Source organism: Colletotrichum navitas, assembly GCF_030913465.1.
Source record: "Colletotrichum navitas strain CBS 125086 chromosome Unknown LY79scaffold_73, whole genome shotgun sequence".
Classification (NCBI taxonomy): Eukaryota; Fungi; Ascomycota; class Sordariomycetes; order Glomerellales; family Glomerellaceae; genus Colletotrichum; species Colletotrichum navitas.
In genome coordinates this window covers 71,051-88,499 of record NW_026850619.1, presented here as the reverse complement: position 1 = coordinate 88,499, position 17,449 = coordinate 71,051, and the positions used below count along the sequence as shown (strand labels likewise).

At 59.1% G+C, this 17,449-nt stretch overlaps 8 protein-coding genes across 8 annotated transcripts; 5 read left to right on the top strand and 3 right to left on the bottom strand.

Moving 5' to 3' along the window:
• Window positions 1-3: 3 nt before the first annotated feature.
• LY79DRAFT_523571 (C6 zinc finger domain-containing protein) lies at window positions 4-1,716 on the bottom strand (the record flags this gene model as incomplete). The annotated part of the gene is made up of 3 exons (XM_060555551.1): window positions 4-725; window positions 813-1,185; window positions 1,240-1,716. 3 exons carry the CDS (start codon window positions 1,714-1,716, stop codon window positions 4-6), a joined length of 1,572 nt encoding a protein of 523 aa, XP_060410105.1.
• A 2,279-nt stretch (window positions 1,717-3,995) lies between these two features.
• LY79DRAFT_565616 (uncharacterized protein) lies at window positions 3,996-5,445 on the top strand. Its single transcript, XM_060558747.1, has one exon. The coding sequence runs from the start codon at window positions 4,178-4,180 to the stop codon at window positions 5,042-5,044; it is 867 nt and encodes a 288-aa protein (XP_060410104.1). The 5' UTR covers window positions 3,996-4,177; the 3' UTR covers window positions 5,045-5,445.
• Window positions 5,446-5,450: 5 nt separating this feature from the next.
• LY79DRAFT_565615 (isochorismatase) lies at window positions 5,451-6,599 on the top strand. The gene is made up of 2 exons (XM_060558746.1): window positions 5,451-5,992; window positions 6,078-6,599. Exons 1-2 carry the CDS (start codon window positions 5,591-5,593, stop codon window positions 6,261-6,263), a joined length of 588 nt encoding a protein of 195 aa, XP_060410103.1. The 5' UTR covers window positions 5,451-5,590; the 3' UTR covers window positions 6,264-6,599.
• Window positions 6,600-6,859: 260 nt separating this feature from the next.
• Window positions 6,860-8,549, bottom strand: LY79DRAFT_593170 (uncharacterized protein; the record flags this gene model as incomplete). The annotated part of the gene is given in 4 exon segments (XM_060561520.1): window positions 6,860-7,024; window positions 7,041-7,763; window positions 7,936-7,940; window positions 8,510-8,549. 4 exon segments carry the CDS (start codon window positions 8,547-8,549, stop codon window positions 6,860-6,862), a joined length of 933 nt encoding a protein of 310 aa, XP_060410102.1.
• A 787-nt stretch (window positions 8,550-9,336) lies between these two features.
• Window positions 9,337-10,747, top strand: LY79DRAFT_565607 (lipocalin-like domain-containing protein). The gene is made up of 4 exons (XM_060558745.1): window positions 9,337-9,831; window positions 9,922-10,093; window positions 10,158-10,252; window positions 10,331-10,747. Exons 1-4 carry the CDS (start codon window positions 9,577-9,579, stop codon window positions 10,412-10,414), a joined length of 606 nt encoding a protein of 201 aa, XP_060410101.1. The 5' UTR covers window positions 9,337-9,576; the 3' UTR covers window positions 10,415-10,747.
• Window positions 10,748-11,289: 542 nt separating this feature from the next.
• Window positions 11,290-12,756, top strand: LY79DRAFT_363736 (uncharacterized protein). Its single transcript, XM_060552768.1, has 3 exons — window positions 11,290-11,668; window positions 11,756-12,415; window positions 12,494-12,756. Exons 1-3 carry the CDS (start codon window positions 11,409-11,411, stop codon window positions 12,618-12,620), a joined length of 1,047 nt encoding a protein of 348 aa, XP_060410100.1. The 5' UTR covers window positions 11,290-11,408; the 3' UTR covers window positions 12,621-12,756.
• Window positions 12,757-12,863: 107 nt separating this feature from the next.
• LY79DRAFT_523588 (oxalate decarboxylase family bicupin) lies at window positions 12,864-14,680 on the bottom strand (the record flags this gene model as incomplete). Its single annotated transcript, XM_060555553.1, has 4 exons — window positions 12,864-13,651; window positions 13,705-13,836; window positions 13,922-14,129; window positions 14,297-14,680. 4 exons carry the CDS (start codon window positions 14,678-14,680, stop codon window positions 12,864-12,866), a joined length of 1,512 nt encoding a protein of 503 aa, XP_060410099.1.
• A 1,601-nt stretch (window positions 14,681-16,281) lies between these two features.
• On the top strand, window positions 16,282-17,189 carry LY79DRAFT_672810 (uncharacterized protein; the record flags this gene model as incomplete). The annotated part of the gene is made up of 2 exons (XM_060564098.1): window positions 16,282-16,546; window positions 16,606-17,189. The coding sequence occupies 2 exons, from the start codon at window positions 16,282-16,284 to the stop codon at window positions 17,187-17,189; spliced, it is 849 nt and encodes a 282-aa protein (XP_060410098.1).
• Between the last annotated feature and the right edge of the window lie 260 nt (window positions 17,190-17,449).

Here is a 17,449-nt window from a genome sequence, read left to right as displayed (position 1 = left end):
AAATCACCCGGCGGTGCCGGCGGTCTTTAGCTCCTTGCACACTTTATACCCCCAGGCGGCCTCCAAGTCGTCGATTCTCCAACACGTGCCCCATCCGGTGACGGCCTCGATGCTGCGGATGAGTCTCACGAGGACGGCATGCTCTGACCTGTGACTGAGGAGCCTGCCGGCAACCCACAGGGGCTGGATGGCGTTGTTCAAGCAGCCCTGGTGGGGGTTCGCGAGGGATATGCCGCAGATGCACTTGGCGTGCCAGACGACCGAGCCGGTGACGCCCAGCAGCTGCTTCGGGTTAGGCGGCCTGGGCATGGACCCCAGGAGGAGCGCGCACGCCGTGTGGTACAGCTGGTTCGACGAGATGGCCGCCCAGTGCAGGAAGAGGATCTGCGGGAACGGGATGCTCTGGACGCTCTGGACGGGGAGCAGCTCCGGCGGCCGGTCTCTCGTCCACGCCTGGAGGTCCTCCCAGAGCCGGACCCAGCGGTCGGCCAGCTCGTCGGCGTCGCAGCGGTCGGCGCCGCCGAGCTCAAAGTGCCGCGTCCTGTCGGCCACGAGCTCGCAGACCTTGGAGCACAGGTAGACGGCGTGGTTGGCGTGCATGTCGGGGGTCCTGGACTGGTGGAAGAGCTCGCGCGCCTCGTCGTGGGAGACGCCGCTCGGCAGCCACTTGGAAGGCGTCAGGAGGGTGCTCTCCGTGCCGTCTGATATGAGGGCGCCGCAGAGGTCTGGATCACACACACACACACACACACGCACTAGTCAGCAAACGCGAAAGACGGCCGCGCCGAGGAGGACGGACGACATATACACACCCATCCTGGCGTAGCACCAAAAGACGGCCTGCAAGAGGCCGCCGCTGAAGCCGTGGACGTCGAACGAGTCAAAGAGCGCGGCGCACCCCTCTAGATGCTTTCTCCAATCCTGTGCGCTGGCAGACATCATCTCTAGGCAGCACAGGATCGTGCAGATGGGGATGATCTTCTGGTCGCGGGACTGCAGCAGGGGCGTCAGCAGGCGGATGGCCTCCTGGTACAGCTCCAGACTGTCAAAGGACGTCTGCCTGCCCTCCTTTCGCTCCATTTGCCTGGCCGACAGCGCCAGGACGGCGTACATGAGCGCCGGGGAGCTGCGCGAGAGGACGGGGACTTGGATTCCGAAGGCGCGGTCGCTGTCAAACATGTCGAGCTGGTCCGCGAGTGAGTTTATGGCATAGGGGTAGGTCACATGCGGGCTTCTCACCCATGGCGCAACCTCGCCTACGTAATTCTTCAGATACTCGAGCCTCCGGCCGGTCCCTAGGATCTGGCCGGCCTGCCGCCGCGCGGTCCCTTGGTCGCTTGAGATCGTCCCGGGGGCCGCGAACCCCCCTGCCGCGAAGCCGCCGTAAACCGCCGCCTCGGGCGTGCCCTCTCTCGTCGGGGCGGCCGTCTGGGCCGTGTTGATTATCAGGCATCTCAGCTCCTCCTGGTAGGCCAGGTAGCCGGGGTCGGTGACGAACTCGTCCAGCCGCCAAGAATCGGCCGGCGAGGTCGAGGCCTCGGAGGACAGATGCTGCAAGGGGGCCGGGTCACCGAGACCCCAGCCCGAAGAGGCTGCGGGCGACGTCGCTGCTACTCCGAAGTACGGAGGGGTCTGGGCGTGTGAGTGCGACGGATCATGGGACTGAGACCGAGGGCCGGAGCTCTCGACGCTGTTAAGGGGTGTGGGCGAGAGCATAGTGACAGTCGGGGGGCGAATGCCTTTGTGCTCCAGGCAGATGAACAATAACATCAAAACAGTGCTTTTTAACACATGGAGCTCGTTGATGATCGCCAAACCTCCCTGTTGACCTCGAAGGTTTCGGCAGGTCATGCACAAGGGAGAAACAGGGCGAATCTCCTCGTGGAGCCTTCAGGGTCCTTGGAGAGAGCTGCTCTCCATACTCCAATAGACAACTGCCCGTCTAACTAGCGAATTTCAGGATTGCCTCGGCACTTGATGACGCCCTGAGGGGGGCAAAGACACATCAATTGCCGCGGATGAACCCAGGTTAGCGGAATCTGCGGGGAAGTCGACTCTGGTGATTGGTTTTGGCAGGGATCGGAAACCTGTGGAAGTTCCATAGTTCTACGATGTATGTCTCCGCATCGTCGGTTCCAAGCCGTGTCCTAGTGAAGGAGTATGGTCTCCATGTATGAAGTTTGAGTTTGATCTCCTGTCGTATAGGGGATGTAGCTGTAATCGCCAAAGTATAGACATCTCGACTTAAAGTAGACAGTTGAGGACTGAATCCTCGGAAATTGCCACCTGTGACTTTCCATGATGCCGACTTCGCATCAAACACATTCTGGAGCGATAGCAGAAACTCCTATTCATCTTGAGATCATGTCACCTTGGGCAGAAGACACAGGAGATTGGTCAAACGAGACTTGTGCAGGCAAATTCACGCGGAGCAATCACTCCTCTTTCACTGCAATTTACCCCCCCTCGAGGGTCAGAAGAGGCGGGGGACAGTCAGACGAGTCCATCTGCGATTTGGCTAGGCCACTTAGGTCACATCCTGAAAGACGTACTTCACTGCAATTTTAACCCCTCTCGAGGGTTAGGGTTAGGGTTAGAAGAGGCGGGGTACAGCCAGATGAGTCCACCAGCGGCTTGGCTGCAGGCTACGTGAGTCTCACCCTGGGCCGCGGCGGAGAGGCTCGCTAGGCTGGTGTACCGTAGTGTAGTCCTCTACGTTCAGGGCACGCCCGCCATCCTTTACGCGCTGCCGGACACACGCGTGCCACATGTTGTTGGAGTGGGCTGGCCGTCGAGGCTGTACACCGTCCGCATCGACGCCGGACGGCATGGGAGAGGCCGGATAGCATGCTGGGCGATGGCCCAGTCAACTCCGGCGGGATGACGAGCTTCAATCAGTTCGCCTTCGGGGGCGAAAAGAGGATAGGTCGGGGACTTGGACGTTTGAGAGTGGCCTTTCCCCCGGTTCGAAGGGGCCAAAACCGCCCACGGCTTTGCAGCCCAGTTTGGACTCTGAGCATGAGATTCGTTCGAATCATCGTATAAATAGGGGTTCTGCGAGGGTTGCCTGAAGCATGCATAGTGATGTATTCACCCTCTGAACATTACAATAATGCACGCACAAAGGCATTGGCGATGAAGCCTTGGTGCAGTATCCGTAAGGCGGGCATGAAATCCGCCGATCATTACAGGGGAGGCGACTTCATCCACGTAACCAACAATCACCTCATTCGGCCTCGTTGCGATGGGCCATTGGCTTATGTTCTGGCTGTCTGCTGGGTCCCCCTCGTCTGTCGGAATCACGGCAGAACATGGGAAAGCAAGATGCCTCATCTTATTCCAGTTCAAGCCGTAAGAGAGCCAAACGCTACTCGTGTTGCTGTAGAAACGTGGAGCTTGAGAGCTGTGACCACAACCAACTGGAAAGGGGGACTTTTGCGCAAGATCCCCCTGTCATGTCCGACCCTTTATCCTTGGACACCCACATGGCATCATCATCCGGCGGGCCGTTTGCTTACAAGGGGTTGCACTGCTCTTGAGTCAGTGGCGTTGGCTCCCCGATCCTTTCTCCTTTTGCAGCTTGAACTGTTTCCTCAAGCTCCATCGTAGAACCGTAACATCGCCACAATGCGCTACGCCTTATCAACCAAGCTGCTCCTCTTGCTGGGCTCTTCGCAGCTCGTCCTCGGCTTCCCCGGCGACCAGGTCGTGATCGCGCAGACGGCAGAGGAGCATGTTGCTGCCGCTGCCGTCCCGGGAACTGTGTGGACCGTCGACAGCTCTGTTCACGCAGCACTCGAGAAGCACCCTGACCCCGTCGATGCCTTGGTCTCGCTGCAGCCCGAGATGGCTGCCAAGATGGCCGAGGCTCGCCTGATCCATGTCTTTGGCGAGAAGCAGGCCGAATGGATGACCGAGGGAGATAAGCTGCGCCTGCGGAGGAAGGGCAGGAAGTTCCGCGACATCACGGACTTCCAGGAGCTCTACGACTCTGTCGACACGCAATCCGGGAAAGCTAGTACGTTCTCGCCGTCCCTCCCCTCCTTCGTCGAGGGGCACCCAAGATAGTTCCCATCCGAGGCGACGCCCAGCTAACCACGGCGCGATCGCAGACCTCCCCGAGATCTCCCACCAACGCCTCGTCAGGCCCCTCTTCTCCAAGGTCAACCAGACCGAGATGCGCGACGTGCTCGAGCACATGACGAGCTTCTACAACCGCTACTACGGCGGGCCGACCGGCGAGGAGAGCTCCGTCTGGCTGCACGACCACATCGCCGGCATCATCGCGGCGTCGCCGCTGCACGCGCACATCTCGCTCGAGTACTTCACCCACGAGTTCCCGCAGTCGTCCATCATCGCCCGGTTCGAGCCCAAGGTGCGCGACTTTTCCAAGCCGCTGACCATCATCGGCGCGCACCAGGACTCGGCCAACTACCTGTTCCCCCTGCTGCCGGCGCCGGGCGCCGACGACGACTGCTCCGGCACCGTGAGCATCCTCGAGGCGTTCCGCGTGCTGGCGACGAGCGGCTACGTCCCGAAGGAGGGGCCCGTCGAGTTCCATTGGTACGCGGCCGAGGAGGGCGGCCTGCTGGGCAGCCAGGCGGTGGCGGCGTACAAGAAGAAGGAGGGCGCCAACATCGGCGCCATGCTCGAGTTCGACATGACGGCCTTCGTCGCGCGCAACGCCACCGAGTCCATCGGCTTCATCAAGACCGACGCCGACGCGCCGCTGACCGAGTGGGCCGTGGCCCTGGGCGAGGAGTACGTCAACATCACGACGAGCGTCTACGAGCTGATGCCCGGCGCCGGGTCCGACTACATGTCGTACACGAAGCTCGGGTTCCCCGCCGCCTTTGCCTCGGAGGGCAACCCCGTGGCCGGCGGCTTCCCGGGCGAGTTCGACCCGTACGTCCACACGGACAAGGACACCATGTGGGTGGACGACGAGACGGGCGTCTTCTCCATCGACCACATGGCGAGGTTCTCCGAGCTGGCCATTGCCTTTGCGGTCGAGCAGTCTGGCTGGGACAACAAGTGGAGGTAAAGGGTGCGTGTGTGGCTGTTCTCCAATGCAAACCTCTCTCTCTCTCTCTCTCTCTCTCTCACGAATGGCTCTTTTTGTTCTCTTACCTCGGTGGCGTGTGTGGGCGGGAAACCATACTGGGCCATTGCCAGTCATGTAATGTGCGTGTAATGCTCGGCGAAGCATCAGACGATGCTGCATCGCTTCCGGCCAACGACCCATGTGAACCTCGTCCATCAGCGGGGGTCGTACATGTAGCTTTAACGCAACCCCAAGTTCCGTTCTCTTCTCTTCGCATCTGACGCTAAGTATCGCGTGCCGCCAATGACAAATGCGGGGATTCGATTACAAATGGCCGCAGTCGTATATACACCGCCCAAACTGTCCAGTCGTGCAAGACTCTCTCTCTCTCTCTCTCTCTCTCTCTCACACACACACACACACGTGCTGGCCGTGAACCCCTCTCAAACACCAAACTACAAACAAGGTTGACCCGTACCCCCCCGAGAAGCCAGTCAAACGGAATCCTAGACGCATCCCAAGCTAGACAAAAAGGTTCCCGCGGCAATGGCATCCGCAACGTCTTTCCGCCAGATCATCGGCGCCCCGGCCTCGACGGCCTCGCCCACCGACAGCACCCTCGTCATCATCGACGCGCAGAACGAGTACGCCGAGGGCAAGCTCGCCGTGTCGGACGTCGCCACCTCCCGCAAGGCCATCGCCGGCCTCCTCCAGAAGTACCGCGAGGCCGGCGGCAGCGTAGTGCACGTCGTCCACGACACGCCCGAGGGCGCGCCCGTGTTCACGCCCGGCACGCGGCTGGCCGAGGAGTTCGACGAGCTCGCGCCGCGGGACGGGGAGAAGGTCGTGAGGAAGAAGTTCCCCGGGTCGTTCGCCGGCACGGACCTGGAGGCGCACCTCGGGGGGCTGGGGGCGAGGGGGAAGAAGGTCGTCTTGACGGGGTACATGGTGAGTAAACCTGGGCGGGCGGGGTGTGAGATGCGATGAGACGGGAACGAGCATGAGATTGAGGGGAGACGCTGACTGAGAACAGGCCCACGTTTGCGTGTCGACGACCGCGAGACAGGCCGCCCAGCGCGGGTTCGATGTTCTCGTGGCCGAGGACGCGGTCGGCGATCGGGATATTCCTGATGTCGACGCGGCGCAGCTCACCAAGGTGGCGCTGAGCGAGATTGGCGATGCCTTCGGCACCATTGTGCAGAGCAAGGACATTGCATAGGCTCATACTGAAGAAAGGTCATTCATATATACCTAGGCTCTAGTTGAAGTAAAAGTTGGATTTAGCAGTTACTTCACGTTATTAGGTATTATATACTATATCAAGATATCAAATTCTAGTGCGGTCTCTAGGCTAGACTCCAAGGGTAAATACTGTGTTGTGTTGTTTGTAAAGTATTAGTTATAGGTGTCGCACTAGTCTCTAGAGCAGTTCATAGTTCTAGCTAAGACAGGACATAAGACGGGCTATTACTATTATTTACATTCATCTAACCTACCTTTGTTAGACCCATCCCATTTTATATAGGTTTTTCAATAAAGTAAGAATAGACTATGGTAATCTTCTTAACCTTCAAGTTCAAGAATTATACTTACTTTATTAGCTGTACTAGATTCAACAGTTTAAAATACCGAGGTATAGTTTGAGCATTTGTATAGTGAATCAACAACTGTAATCAGAATTGTTATAGTCTCCTCTCCACCTTCTAGATGTAATCAAACTCTACGCTCAGTGTCTAAACTACCTCCCAATACTAATAGAATTAGTAATGCTTGGTCTCTAGTCATTAGGCTAGCATTCTTACCCAAGGTTACCTCTTAAGGGTCGACAGCCCTCCTCAAAACCGCAAACTCCACCACGATGAACGCGATGTATCCAACCAACATCAGCCCACCCACCAACCGATGAAGTTTCCCTTCTACGCACACAGCCACTGTGAACAACAATGTCGACACCCAGAGCACCGCCAGCTCCGCCCAACTCTCCATCCGTACCAACCATCACGATTCCGAGACACAAAGAGAGCAGGAAGATGTTGCTCCCAACCGTGTTCGCGACGAGAATCCCACCGTGTCCACGGTTCCCGCTCAGCACGGCAACAAACTTCTCAGGTAAATTCGTTCCAATTGCTAGCACAGCGATGCCGAACAAGGCTTCAGACGCCCCAAGTGCGTCAGCGACGTTCGTTGCAGCGTGTGAAAGAACATAACCGGACAGAAACATGGCAAGAAACCCGACTAGGAGATAGGCGATGTGATATCGCAGACCGCGTCGACGCCGAGCAAAGTTCTCGGATGAACTTAGGAGAGGCTGCTGCTCCCGGCTGGGCCTGCGACGTGAAGCCGGCTCGGCATCGCTTTCATCATCGCTTGAGCTATCACCGTCGCTATCTGAGCCCTCTGGCGCCGCAAGGGCACCGCGACTGATGGCCCAGCCAACGGACAGAATGTAAACTGCAAAGGCGACGATGAGGACAATACCTGCTACCCGTGAGAGGCCTTGTCGCGGGAAGTAGATCACAGGAATGACAGCGGTAGTCACGCCGAAGAGAAGGAGCGAGTAGATGCGCGCAGTGCGATCGAATTGCATAGAATCTCCTGTTTTGCGGAAGATGAGGCCCAGCGAGAAAGCGCCGAGGATGTTGGAGATGGCGGAGCCAACAATGTTACCCAATGCTAGGGATGCGCGGCCTTGAGCTAGGGCACTGACTGCCACGGCGAGCTGCGAGAGAATCGTTTAGTATTATGAGCTACGTTTTCGGAAGAGGGGCGGCCATACTTACCTCTTCCTATTCGGCGCCGGCGGTGAGCAGCGCGATTAACGTGTCTGGGACGCCGGTGCGGCGGTAGCCTTTTCAGGCACATGGCCCTCTCACGGAAACGGTGTTGCTTACCTTGGCTGGATAGCATCCGGGAACTTGCCACAAGCCTCAGTACTCATTCATGTTCTGGCAACTTCAGTCTACCTGGATATCCCCAGGTGACACCTCAACCCTTCAGAGATGGCGCAACAGAACCCCACGGGACCGAGGACTGCCCGGCGATACAGCCAGGTATTTGACCTCTTCAAGGCCGATGAGACGTGGCAGCCAAGCTGATAAAGGTGGACGGCCCGTACCATATCACGCCCGAGCTGCTGCGAGAGCAGATGAACAGACTCGGCGGTACGGTACTCGAATTTGACGGGGCTGCCGGGTCTTCAATTGAGACTCTGGAGGATTGGGAGAGCATCGCGCGCGATCCCGAGTGAGTTGATTACCCCCCCAAGCACGTTAGATGCACTGGGGCGCCAAACAACGGAGTACAGGCGGCATGCTCAACTTCATGCTCGAGCCGCTTCATGTGACGCCGGGAAGTGACAACTTGGTTATAGTATAGGGAAGGATTACGATGAGGCGCGGGCGCCTTGAGGCTACCGAAGTTGTCGATTTGAACCTGTGTTGGCGTTGAACAGAATCCTTGCCTTACTTCGAGTCAGTCCCAGTGTTAGCCAGACATGGCAATACATGTTTTACACTTTTGCGTGTGAAGAACAAGTGACTGATTTACAAGGACCAACGGTGCGACCCGAGCACCAAGGAGGATAGGTGACGTCTGAACAATCTTCCATCCATGAATACAAGCAGACACAAATCACGGAGACGGATCTTGGCACCCGTGGACCTGCGTCCCCGATGACAGGAATCAACCGAACCCAGATCCAAACTCTGAGATGGGCGGTTGGCAGCGTCGCAACGCGGAGAAAACGGCACTAGGTACACCACCACCCGCCACGCGGCAATGCTGATCGGCGCAGCAGCCTCCAAGAAACACAACAGTCACAGCACCGGTCGTCGTAGGATGAGTGCCGAGGCAGAGTGAGACTCACGTAGCCTGCAGCCAAACTGCTGGTGGACTCGTCTGACTGTATACCCCGCCTCTTCTGACCCTCGGGGGGGTTAAAATTGCTGCGAACGGCCTTGACTGGTCTAACTATACCTCGCCTCTTCTGGCCCTCGGGAGGGGTTAAAATCGAAGTGAAGGGGCAGGGCAGAGCGCGACGGTCGACTTGGCGAACAACGATTCCGCAGCCAAGAGAGGTATGAGTGTCGTCATCACTCTGTACTTTTTATCCATTGGGCCCTCGGGAGCAAATTCGATGTCCCTCTGGAGCACTCTTTGGACTGCTGAGTGGTACGAGGGCAAACGTGGGCCAACAAGGGGCTCGGCGAGCTGGCCTCGGACCTCGGGCATGTCAGTTGTGCGAGCGCAGCATTGGCGTGCTCATGATTACGGGAAACCTCATTGTCATAAGATGATCCCACAATGGTTTGATGGTTTGGTTATAAGCGACCACGGGAACGGTAGATTGGATGGGGGTTAGGGAGAAGATGCTATGGTCCAGACTCTACGATAGCAATTGAGACGAACTGCTGTTGTTTTCTGCGTCGTTGGACCTGTCACGGAAAAGTTATCAGACTTTGTTTGTTGTTGTTCGCAGTTACCATACGGGATCACACGCAACCCCAATTCAAACGCACGAGAAGCCGTTCACGATGAGACCCTCCACCCTGTCGACCGTCCTCTCCTGCGCCGCCGTTGCGACTGCCGCCGCGACCGCCAACGAGACGGCCCCCGAGCCGGCCGTCCCCAACGTCGTCCAGTCCACCTGGGACGGGCGGTGCTTCTACCCGACGCCGGACGCGGCCTTCGACCTCGAGGCCTACCTCGGCCGCTGGTACCAGGTCGCCGGCACCCTCGCGCCCTTCACCGCCGCCTGCAAGTGTATCTTTGCGCAGTACTCTCTGAATGTGAGCGGGCCACGACACTGCTCTGGCCCGGGGCCGCGAGCAAACCTGGTATAAGACCAGAATTGGGCCAATTGGCTGACTCGGAAACAGGACGATGGCACCGTCAAGGTGAACAACACCTGCGAGGCCGGCGGCCGCGCCGTCAACATCCTCGGCGCCGCCGAGCCAGCCGACCCTTCGTACGGCGCCAAGGGCGTCCTCCGCGTCCAGTTCCCCGGCCAGCCCGGGCCCTCGTGCGCCGGTCCGAACTACATCGTGCAGGGTGAGTGGCGGTCCACCTCAGAAACAGGATGCCCCGAATCTTTGCCCATCATGGTTCTCTGCAGACTACACCCCGGACTTTGCGCTCGTGCAGTCCAACAGCTTCACTACGCTGTTCGTGCTCAGTCGCCAGCAGAACCCGGAGGAGGCCGTCCTTGACGTAAGTCGAAACCGAATCCGACACGGACCGCGGCAGTGCGCACAACTGATGCTGACCACCAAAACCCCACTCCGGCAGGCCTGGATAGCCCGCGCCGGCCAGCTAGGCTCCAACCTCGACGACGTTGTCAAGACGGACCAGACGGGCTGCAAGTTCACCTGAGACGCGGGGAAGCCCTCCAGAACCTGCGCCAGCGCCGCTTCTGGGGGGGGGGGAGGGCGCGAGGAATCCGTGCCTGGCGCTTGGCCAGGAACGGCAGAGTTGAAGTGAGACAGGGAGAGAGGGACCTGGAAGGCCCAAGAGCTGTTCATCAAGCGTGTTCTCGTCCTTTGGCTACATACTTGGCATAGGTAAAAAGAATGGATGAGAAAGAAAATGTGGAAAAAAAGCTAAAGTTGCCATGACGCCGCCGATCAGCGACAGCGTGGCATTCGTGAGTGTGGGCTCGCTCGAGCCTCCACACACATGGTCGCGGCATACACCCCCCCCCCCCCCTATCCTTCTCGAGCTCTCTCGGATGGTATCGAACCATTGGCCAATGGGTATTACGAGGGGGAGGCAGGGGTACCGGTAATGGCACAGAAAAACCTTGGGAGCTCGGCTCGGCTCAGCTCCTGAAGCAGCTACTCATTGCTTTTTTTTCTTACTTTGGAGCTTGGAGCTGTAGCTCGACACGCTTCCGTTATAGTATGACAATGCACGAAGATGGTTGTACTGGTGCGACCTAGTGTAGTATCCCCCTCCGGGCCATTTTGTGCCACTTATGCAAGGGATTCCTATGACGACACCATCGCTCACCCGAGACATCATGACGGGGTGGCCGCGTGCGGTCTGTGGTTTTGTGTGAACGCATCTGTGGGCACACACGCACAAACAGACACGCACCTTGCTGGTTTCTGTAGGAGGGGGAGGGGATGAAGAGGCTGGCCCTGGAGATCGAACCGGGCAACGGTACGCGGCCAAGAATGGGGTGTACTGCAGTAGCTGAATTGAGTTTGCCTCAAATAGCTCCTGGATCCCTCACGCGAGAGGCTTCGGGGACTTGCAAACTGCATCCCGTTCACATTACTGTAACCGCGATACTGTCTCACACCCAAGCCAAACAACCCCCCCTCCCCAACAAGATAGTGTAAGCACACAACCTAAAGACGCCAAAATGGTCAAAGGCAGGGAAGAGGTCGTCTCCGAGTTCAACGAGTACGTCAACATGACGGCCGACGAGCTCGAGTCGTGGCTCAAGTCGGACGACTCCAACAGCGCCGGCTGGCCAAAGGACGACGCCGAGGGCGACGGCGAGACCGTCGGGCACGACAGCGGGCGCAAGATTGTCGAGATCCTCCAGGCGAACCCTGACAAGAAGGAGGACGAGTACACGGACGACCAGGTCGAGCACATGCGCAAGGTCGTGGCGTACTGGTGAGTATTGTTATGGCAGTCCAGCAGCGGCATGTGCTTTTGTTGCTTTCGTGCTCGGTGTTGACCATATGGGGGGTGGGGGATTAGCAAGCGCCACCTCGCACAGGAGTCCAAGTCGAACAGCGAGAAGTCGCCCGAGGACGTGAAGAAGACCAAGTCTTATGCGTCGCTGAAGAACTGGGGCCACGACACCCTCAAGGCCCAGGGCAAGGAAGGCGGCGCAGAGAAGTCGAACGGCAAGTCGAACGGCAAGTCGAACGGGAAGAAATCCAAGGAGGAAGAGGAGATGGAAGTAGACGAAGAGGACGGACAGGAGGAGAATGGAGAGGAGGAGAATGGAGAGGAAGAGAACGGAGAGGAGGAGAACGGGCAGGAGGAGAACGGACAGCAGGAGAACGGACAGCAGGAGAACGGAGAGGAAGAGGAGGAGGCGGAGGATGCCGAGGAGGACAACGACGGCGAGAAGGAGGAGGCCGACGACAAGGTCGAAGGCAAGGCCGGCGACAAGCGCAAACACGGCGGCGGCGACGACGAGAACGGGACCAGCAAGAAGCGCCAGACGCGCCAGGGCGAGGGCCAGGCCGCCGAAAAGTCGGAAGAGAACGGGGACGAGGAGCAGGAAGAGGCTGCCGACGAGGGCGGCGACGGCCAGGAGACCACCAAGGGACCCGAGAAGGGCGACACCGTCAGCTGGAACTGGGGCAACGGGCAGCCCGAGGGCAAGGTGCTCGACGTCAAGGGCGAGAAGTGAGTGCACCGCCGCGATGCGACTGTTTTTTGTTTTGTTTTATAGAGGGGTGACACGGGCTGACCTGGCTGATATAGGACGACCATCGAGACGAAGAGCGGGAACGAGGTGTCTCGCGATGGAAAGCCCGACGATCCAGCTGTGGTGCTGGACGCCGGCAAGTCCAAGGCCATCAAGCTGGCACACGAGCTGAACGAGTCATAGGTTGCGAGGTGTGGTGTGGTGTCTTGTCCAGCTTCAGGGTGGCAGCATGTTTCGAACCCATGATAAGATGATTGGTGTAGATGCACGTGTAGTAGAAAGATTGGTATTTAATTGATCGTCACTTTGTATCTTTGACGAACGGGCGAGTTGCAATCAAACAAGTATTCTATCTCGACTTTCCACACGATTTTATTATATACCACCAGCCTTCTTCTACGAGACGCTTTTGCGACACAAAGCCTCTTACAACTCCTCGACCCTTTGCGCGTCATCAGAACCAGCCTTGGTCCTCTGGAACTTGGTGACGGGGTCCTTCTGGGCCTCCTTGACCTCGTCCCAGAACCTCTCGCCGTTCGCCCTGTCGTCCTTGAACAGGTGGTCGACGACGAGCTTCTTGGGCGTCTCGCCCATCCACTGGAAGAGGGAGAAGTCGCGGAACGCGTCGGCGCGGAAGACCTCGAGCATCTCGACGGGCTCGTCGCCAATGTTCTCGACGAAGTGGCCCATGTTGCGGGGCACGATGCCGACGTCGCCGGGGACGTAGTCGAAGGTGCGCGCCGTGCCCTCGGCGGCGAAGACGGTGACGCGCGCCCGGCCGGCGATGAAGAAGGACCACTCGTCGGCGTTGGGGTGCCAGTGCATCTCGCGCAGCGCCCCCGGCTGGATCGTCAGGTGCGCCGCCGCCACCGTCTTGGAGACGGGGAAGTTCCGCGAGTCGGTGATGCGCACCTCGCCGCCCGACGTCCGCTCGGGCTCCTGCTCGAGCATGCGGTGCGTGAAGTTGAAGCGCGACTTCTTGGCGTGCTTGCCCTTGGGCCGCTCCTCGTCGATGGGGCCCGGGAGGGTGCCCTGGAAGATGTACTTCTCGCTCTCGGGGAGGTGCTTGAAGACCTCGGGCTCGAGGTGGAAGTTCTCGGCGATGACGGACATGGGGGTGTGGGCTTGGAGAGGGCGTGTTAGTCGGGGATTCCAGTCTGCTGGAGGGTGCAAGACAGTTGGGTGGCATGCAGAGAGGAGGCATATGGCACGCCCTGCTTGGGTATTGATATTTCAACATCGCGTCGCCAGTTACGGCATTACTTACCCAGCCAGTCAGAAAGAATAAACGTCGACTCCTCGGAGAACCGGCCGTCGTCGAAGATGAGGAGGAACTCGGTGCCGTTGGGGCTCAGGCCCTGCAGCGAATGAGGCACGCCCGAGGGGAAATACCACAGGTCTGCGTGGTTTCGAGCGACCGTTCAGCAATTGCGGCGTCTCACAAGAAACATACCAAAGCATTGGAAGGGGGGGGGGATACTGACCTCCCTTCTTCAAGTCGTCTATGAAGTTGCCGCCCTCGTAGTCGAGCGCCGTCACGCGGACCTCGCCGTCCAACACGTACGCCCACTCGGCCTCCTTGTGCCAGTGCAGCTCGCGGATGACACCCTCGCCGAGGCGCATGTTGACGCCAGCCAGCTCGACGCTGGTGGACAGCTCGCGGACGGTCGTCTGGCGAGTCCAGCCGCCTTCCTGTCACGGATCAACTCGCGTTAGTCGGGGGGGGGGGGGGGGGAAGGCTTAATTAAGCTGGCAAGGGGCCAGTTGAGCCGGCAAAGGGTCAATTGAGCTGGTAAAGCGCCACAGAAGGAAGAGCAGAAAAGAAAAAGAAAAAGAAAAAGAAAAAAAAAAGAACGCACCTCGATCCGGATGTGCGAGTCGGCGAAGCTCCAGCGCATGTTGGGCATGTTGCCCTTGTCCGTCGACGGCGGGCGCACGAGGTCCGGGTTCTGGCGAGAGCGCTCGGCGTTCCAGGGCCCCAGGACGGAGGCGCCGAGGCCGTTGCGGAAGGGCAGCGGGTCGAGGCCGTCGCCGACCGAGTCGACGGCGCCGTCGTTGGGGTCCCTGAAGCCCGGCGTGTACGGGTTGCCCGTGGTCTTCTTGCGGTAGCCCGCGGGGATGTCCATGCCCCGGCGGAGGCGCTCGCGCGGGCTGTCGTAGTGCGGCGCCGCCGAGCACAGTTCGCCGACGGACGCCCAGAGGAGCAGCAGCTTGGCCACCGTCGTCGGTCGTGTGAGCTGCATGATGGCGTGAAGTGATCGTGGACTGGAAGGGGGAGGGGGTGTGAGGTGCCAAGAAGGATCTCGGAGCACGGCAAGAGATGCAAGAGATGGACGCAACTGAGGCGCTCTCGAACAAGCGCAAGAATAGCAGACGATAGAGCACAAGGGTGTCTAGGAGAAAGCCGCCGACAAGCCTGTGACGCCGGGAAGAGGATGCGATCTTATACTTGACTCCGGGGCCTCATCATCCATCCTGTCCATGCCATCCATGCCATCCATGCCTCGACCTCGGCCTCGCCATGTCGCAGCAGCCCGGGTTGTGGTACGTAAACATTAGGAGATGGCGCAAAACGACGTATACGCAGTCATCGGCACATCACCTCACCCGCTCGCTCATGGATGCAAGCCGGCATGGCATGGCGTGGCATGCACCACATCTGCCACACGCTACGCAGACAGGCTGCTACGTCGACCAGGCATGCCGAACCCCCGAGCCCCAAGCTATACCACCCTAGAGCTGTATGTGCCATCGTATGTATGCCGCATCCCACCCAACAGGACGAGTTCTTTACAGCCGAAACGCGGCACGGCGATGAGCGTTCACTGGGTAGGTATCCCGTCATCATGCGGGGAGACGAACCAGTTAGGGTAAAGTTCCCCCGTACTGTAATAGCCGGCGTCGGGACGGGGGCTGCAGGAGATGAATAACCTTGGTGCGCGCCGTGTGACTCTCTTCCTTTCCGTTGACATGATGGCCGACAACCCCCCCTGCGAGCTCCGTGAAAGAGGTACCGTAGATAGACTCTCTCTCTGCAGTCTGCAGCCGCCATGACGCAGGTTTTCCTGCCGATTGAGCTTAACTCCAGCACGTCGGCTCCAGGGCTCCCTCCATTGGACGGGGGATATGTCGGAGATCAGATCCTAGACCGAGAGAGGCAGCTCTTTGGGGCGGCCAGATCCCCCCCGAGTTTCACCCTCTGCACTGCTTCTCTACATCTCATCTCATCTCATCTCATCTCATCCTCAGTGTCTGTCTGTTGCTTGCCGACGTCGGGTCTCCCTATTGGTTTCTCTCTTCTGCCATCTGCCCCCCTCTCTGACGCCCACCGTCTCTTCCCGAGGCACGATGCTACAGACGATAGCCCCTCCGGATCGTCGTAAGGGCAATTGACATTTGCTTGAACCGTTGCCGAGAGCGGGGGGGGGTTCGCGTCCGTGGCTTGCTTTCGTCATTCCTACCCGCTCTTGACCCATATAAACCGGGTTGGAACACCTGGAAGCTTTTTGTTTTCTTCACGGAATCGGCTACCACGGCAGAGTACCGGTAGAGTCCGAGGCGCCCTTATTACACACTAAGGAGTAGTGTTTTTCGTCTCTTCTTCCCTAGCCTCATTGCGTCAAAGTCCCCGGGTTCGTTTTGGCGTCCACGAGTCTCCGTCACCAAACGTCATCTGTTCAGAGGTCTTCTCATAAAGCGTCGATCCCTACCTTCAGTGGTGAACCAGGGGGGGGCCTTGTACTTGTACTCGGCGTTCCCTCATTCAAATCACTGCCGCAACTCAATTCGCTCACGAGTCGCGGTTGACACTTTGTAAGAAACCATCTAAACGATCGGCTCCAACATGAGTGCGCCTCAAGGGAGCTACGGCTCCGTGGCCAACTCTGTCCCGGTGATCAACGGCGACACCCGCGCCTCCGCCGACGAGGAGCAGCAACCTCTCCTCGGCCGGGGCGGAAAGCCGGCGTCCAAGTCCCTCCGCAAAAGGCTGACGGCAGACGTCAAACGCGACTGGGCCGACCTCGTCCTGCTCGCGTGCTACACCATCACCGGCCTGCTCGACAGCTCGTCCATCTCCATCTGGGGCTCCTTCGTGTCCATGCAAACAGGTAAAATCCCCCGCAACGCTCCTCCATGTCACACCCGTAAACTCATCCCGCCCACGCAGGAAACAGCATCTACATCGGCCTCGGCCTCGCCGCGCCCACCGAGTCGACCCGCTGGATAAAGTCGGCCACCTCGCTGGCGTCCTTCTGCCTCGGGTCCTTCTTCTTCAGCCGCTTCCACCGCCGTTTCTCCCCGAAGCGCCGCTGGGTGCTGTGCGCCTCCTTCACCGCGCAGACGCTGCTCTGCGTCGCCGCCGCCGCCATCCTCACCGTCGGGCCCCGGAAGGCCGGCAACGACGACATCTCGTGGAACGTGCTCGTGCCCATCGCCCTCATCGCCTTCCAGAGCTGCGGCCAGGCCGTCACGAGCCGCGCGCTGCGGTACAACGCCCTGACCAGCGTCGTGCTGACGAGCATCTACTGCGACCTGTTCTCCGACGCCGAGCTGTTCGTCGCCGCCAACGCCGAGCGGAACCGCAGGGCCGCCGCCCCCGTCCTGCTCCTGGTCGGCGCCGTCCTCGGCGGCCTGTTCGCGCACAGCTCCTTCGGCATCGCCGGCGCGCTATGGGCCGCCGCCTTCCTCAAGTTCCTCGTCGTCTTGTCGTGGTTCTTCTGGCCTGGCGACCCGGCCTCTGACGACGAGTAGTGGGGAGGAGGGCGCGCGCCGCGAGGTTTAAGGGCGACGGAAAGCAGCTGGGGTGTGTGTGTCTTTCTGTCCGCAGCTGGTCTTTGGTACCAAAGGATGGACCTGCGCTTTTGAGCGTCGCTCTGAAGCCGATTGTCACTGTGTTTTCACACCTTTGGGCAGACCCAGGACACCGCGAGACTTCTAGACTAGCTTGAAGAGCACAGCTTATGTATGAATGAATAGTAGGATATATCTTTACATATATATGTGTTCCGTAC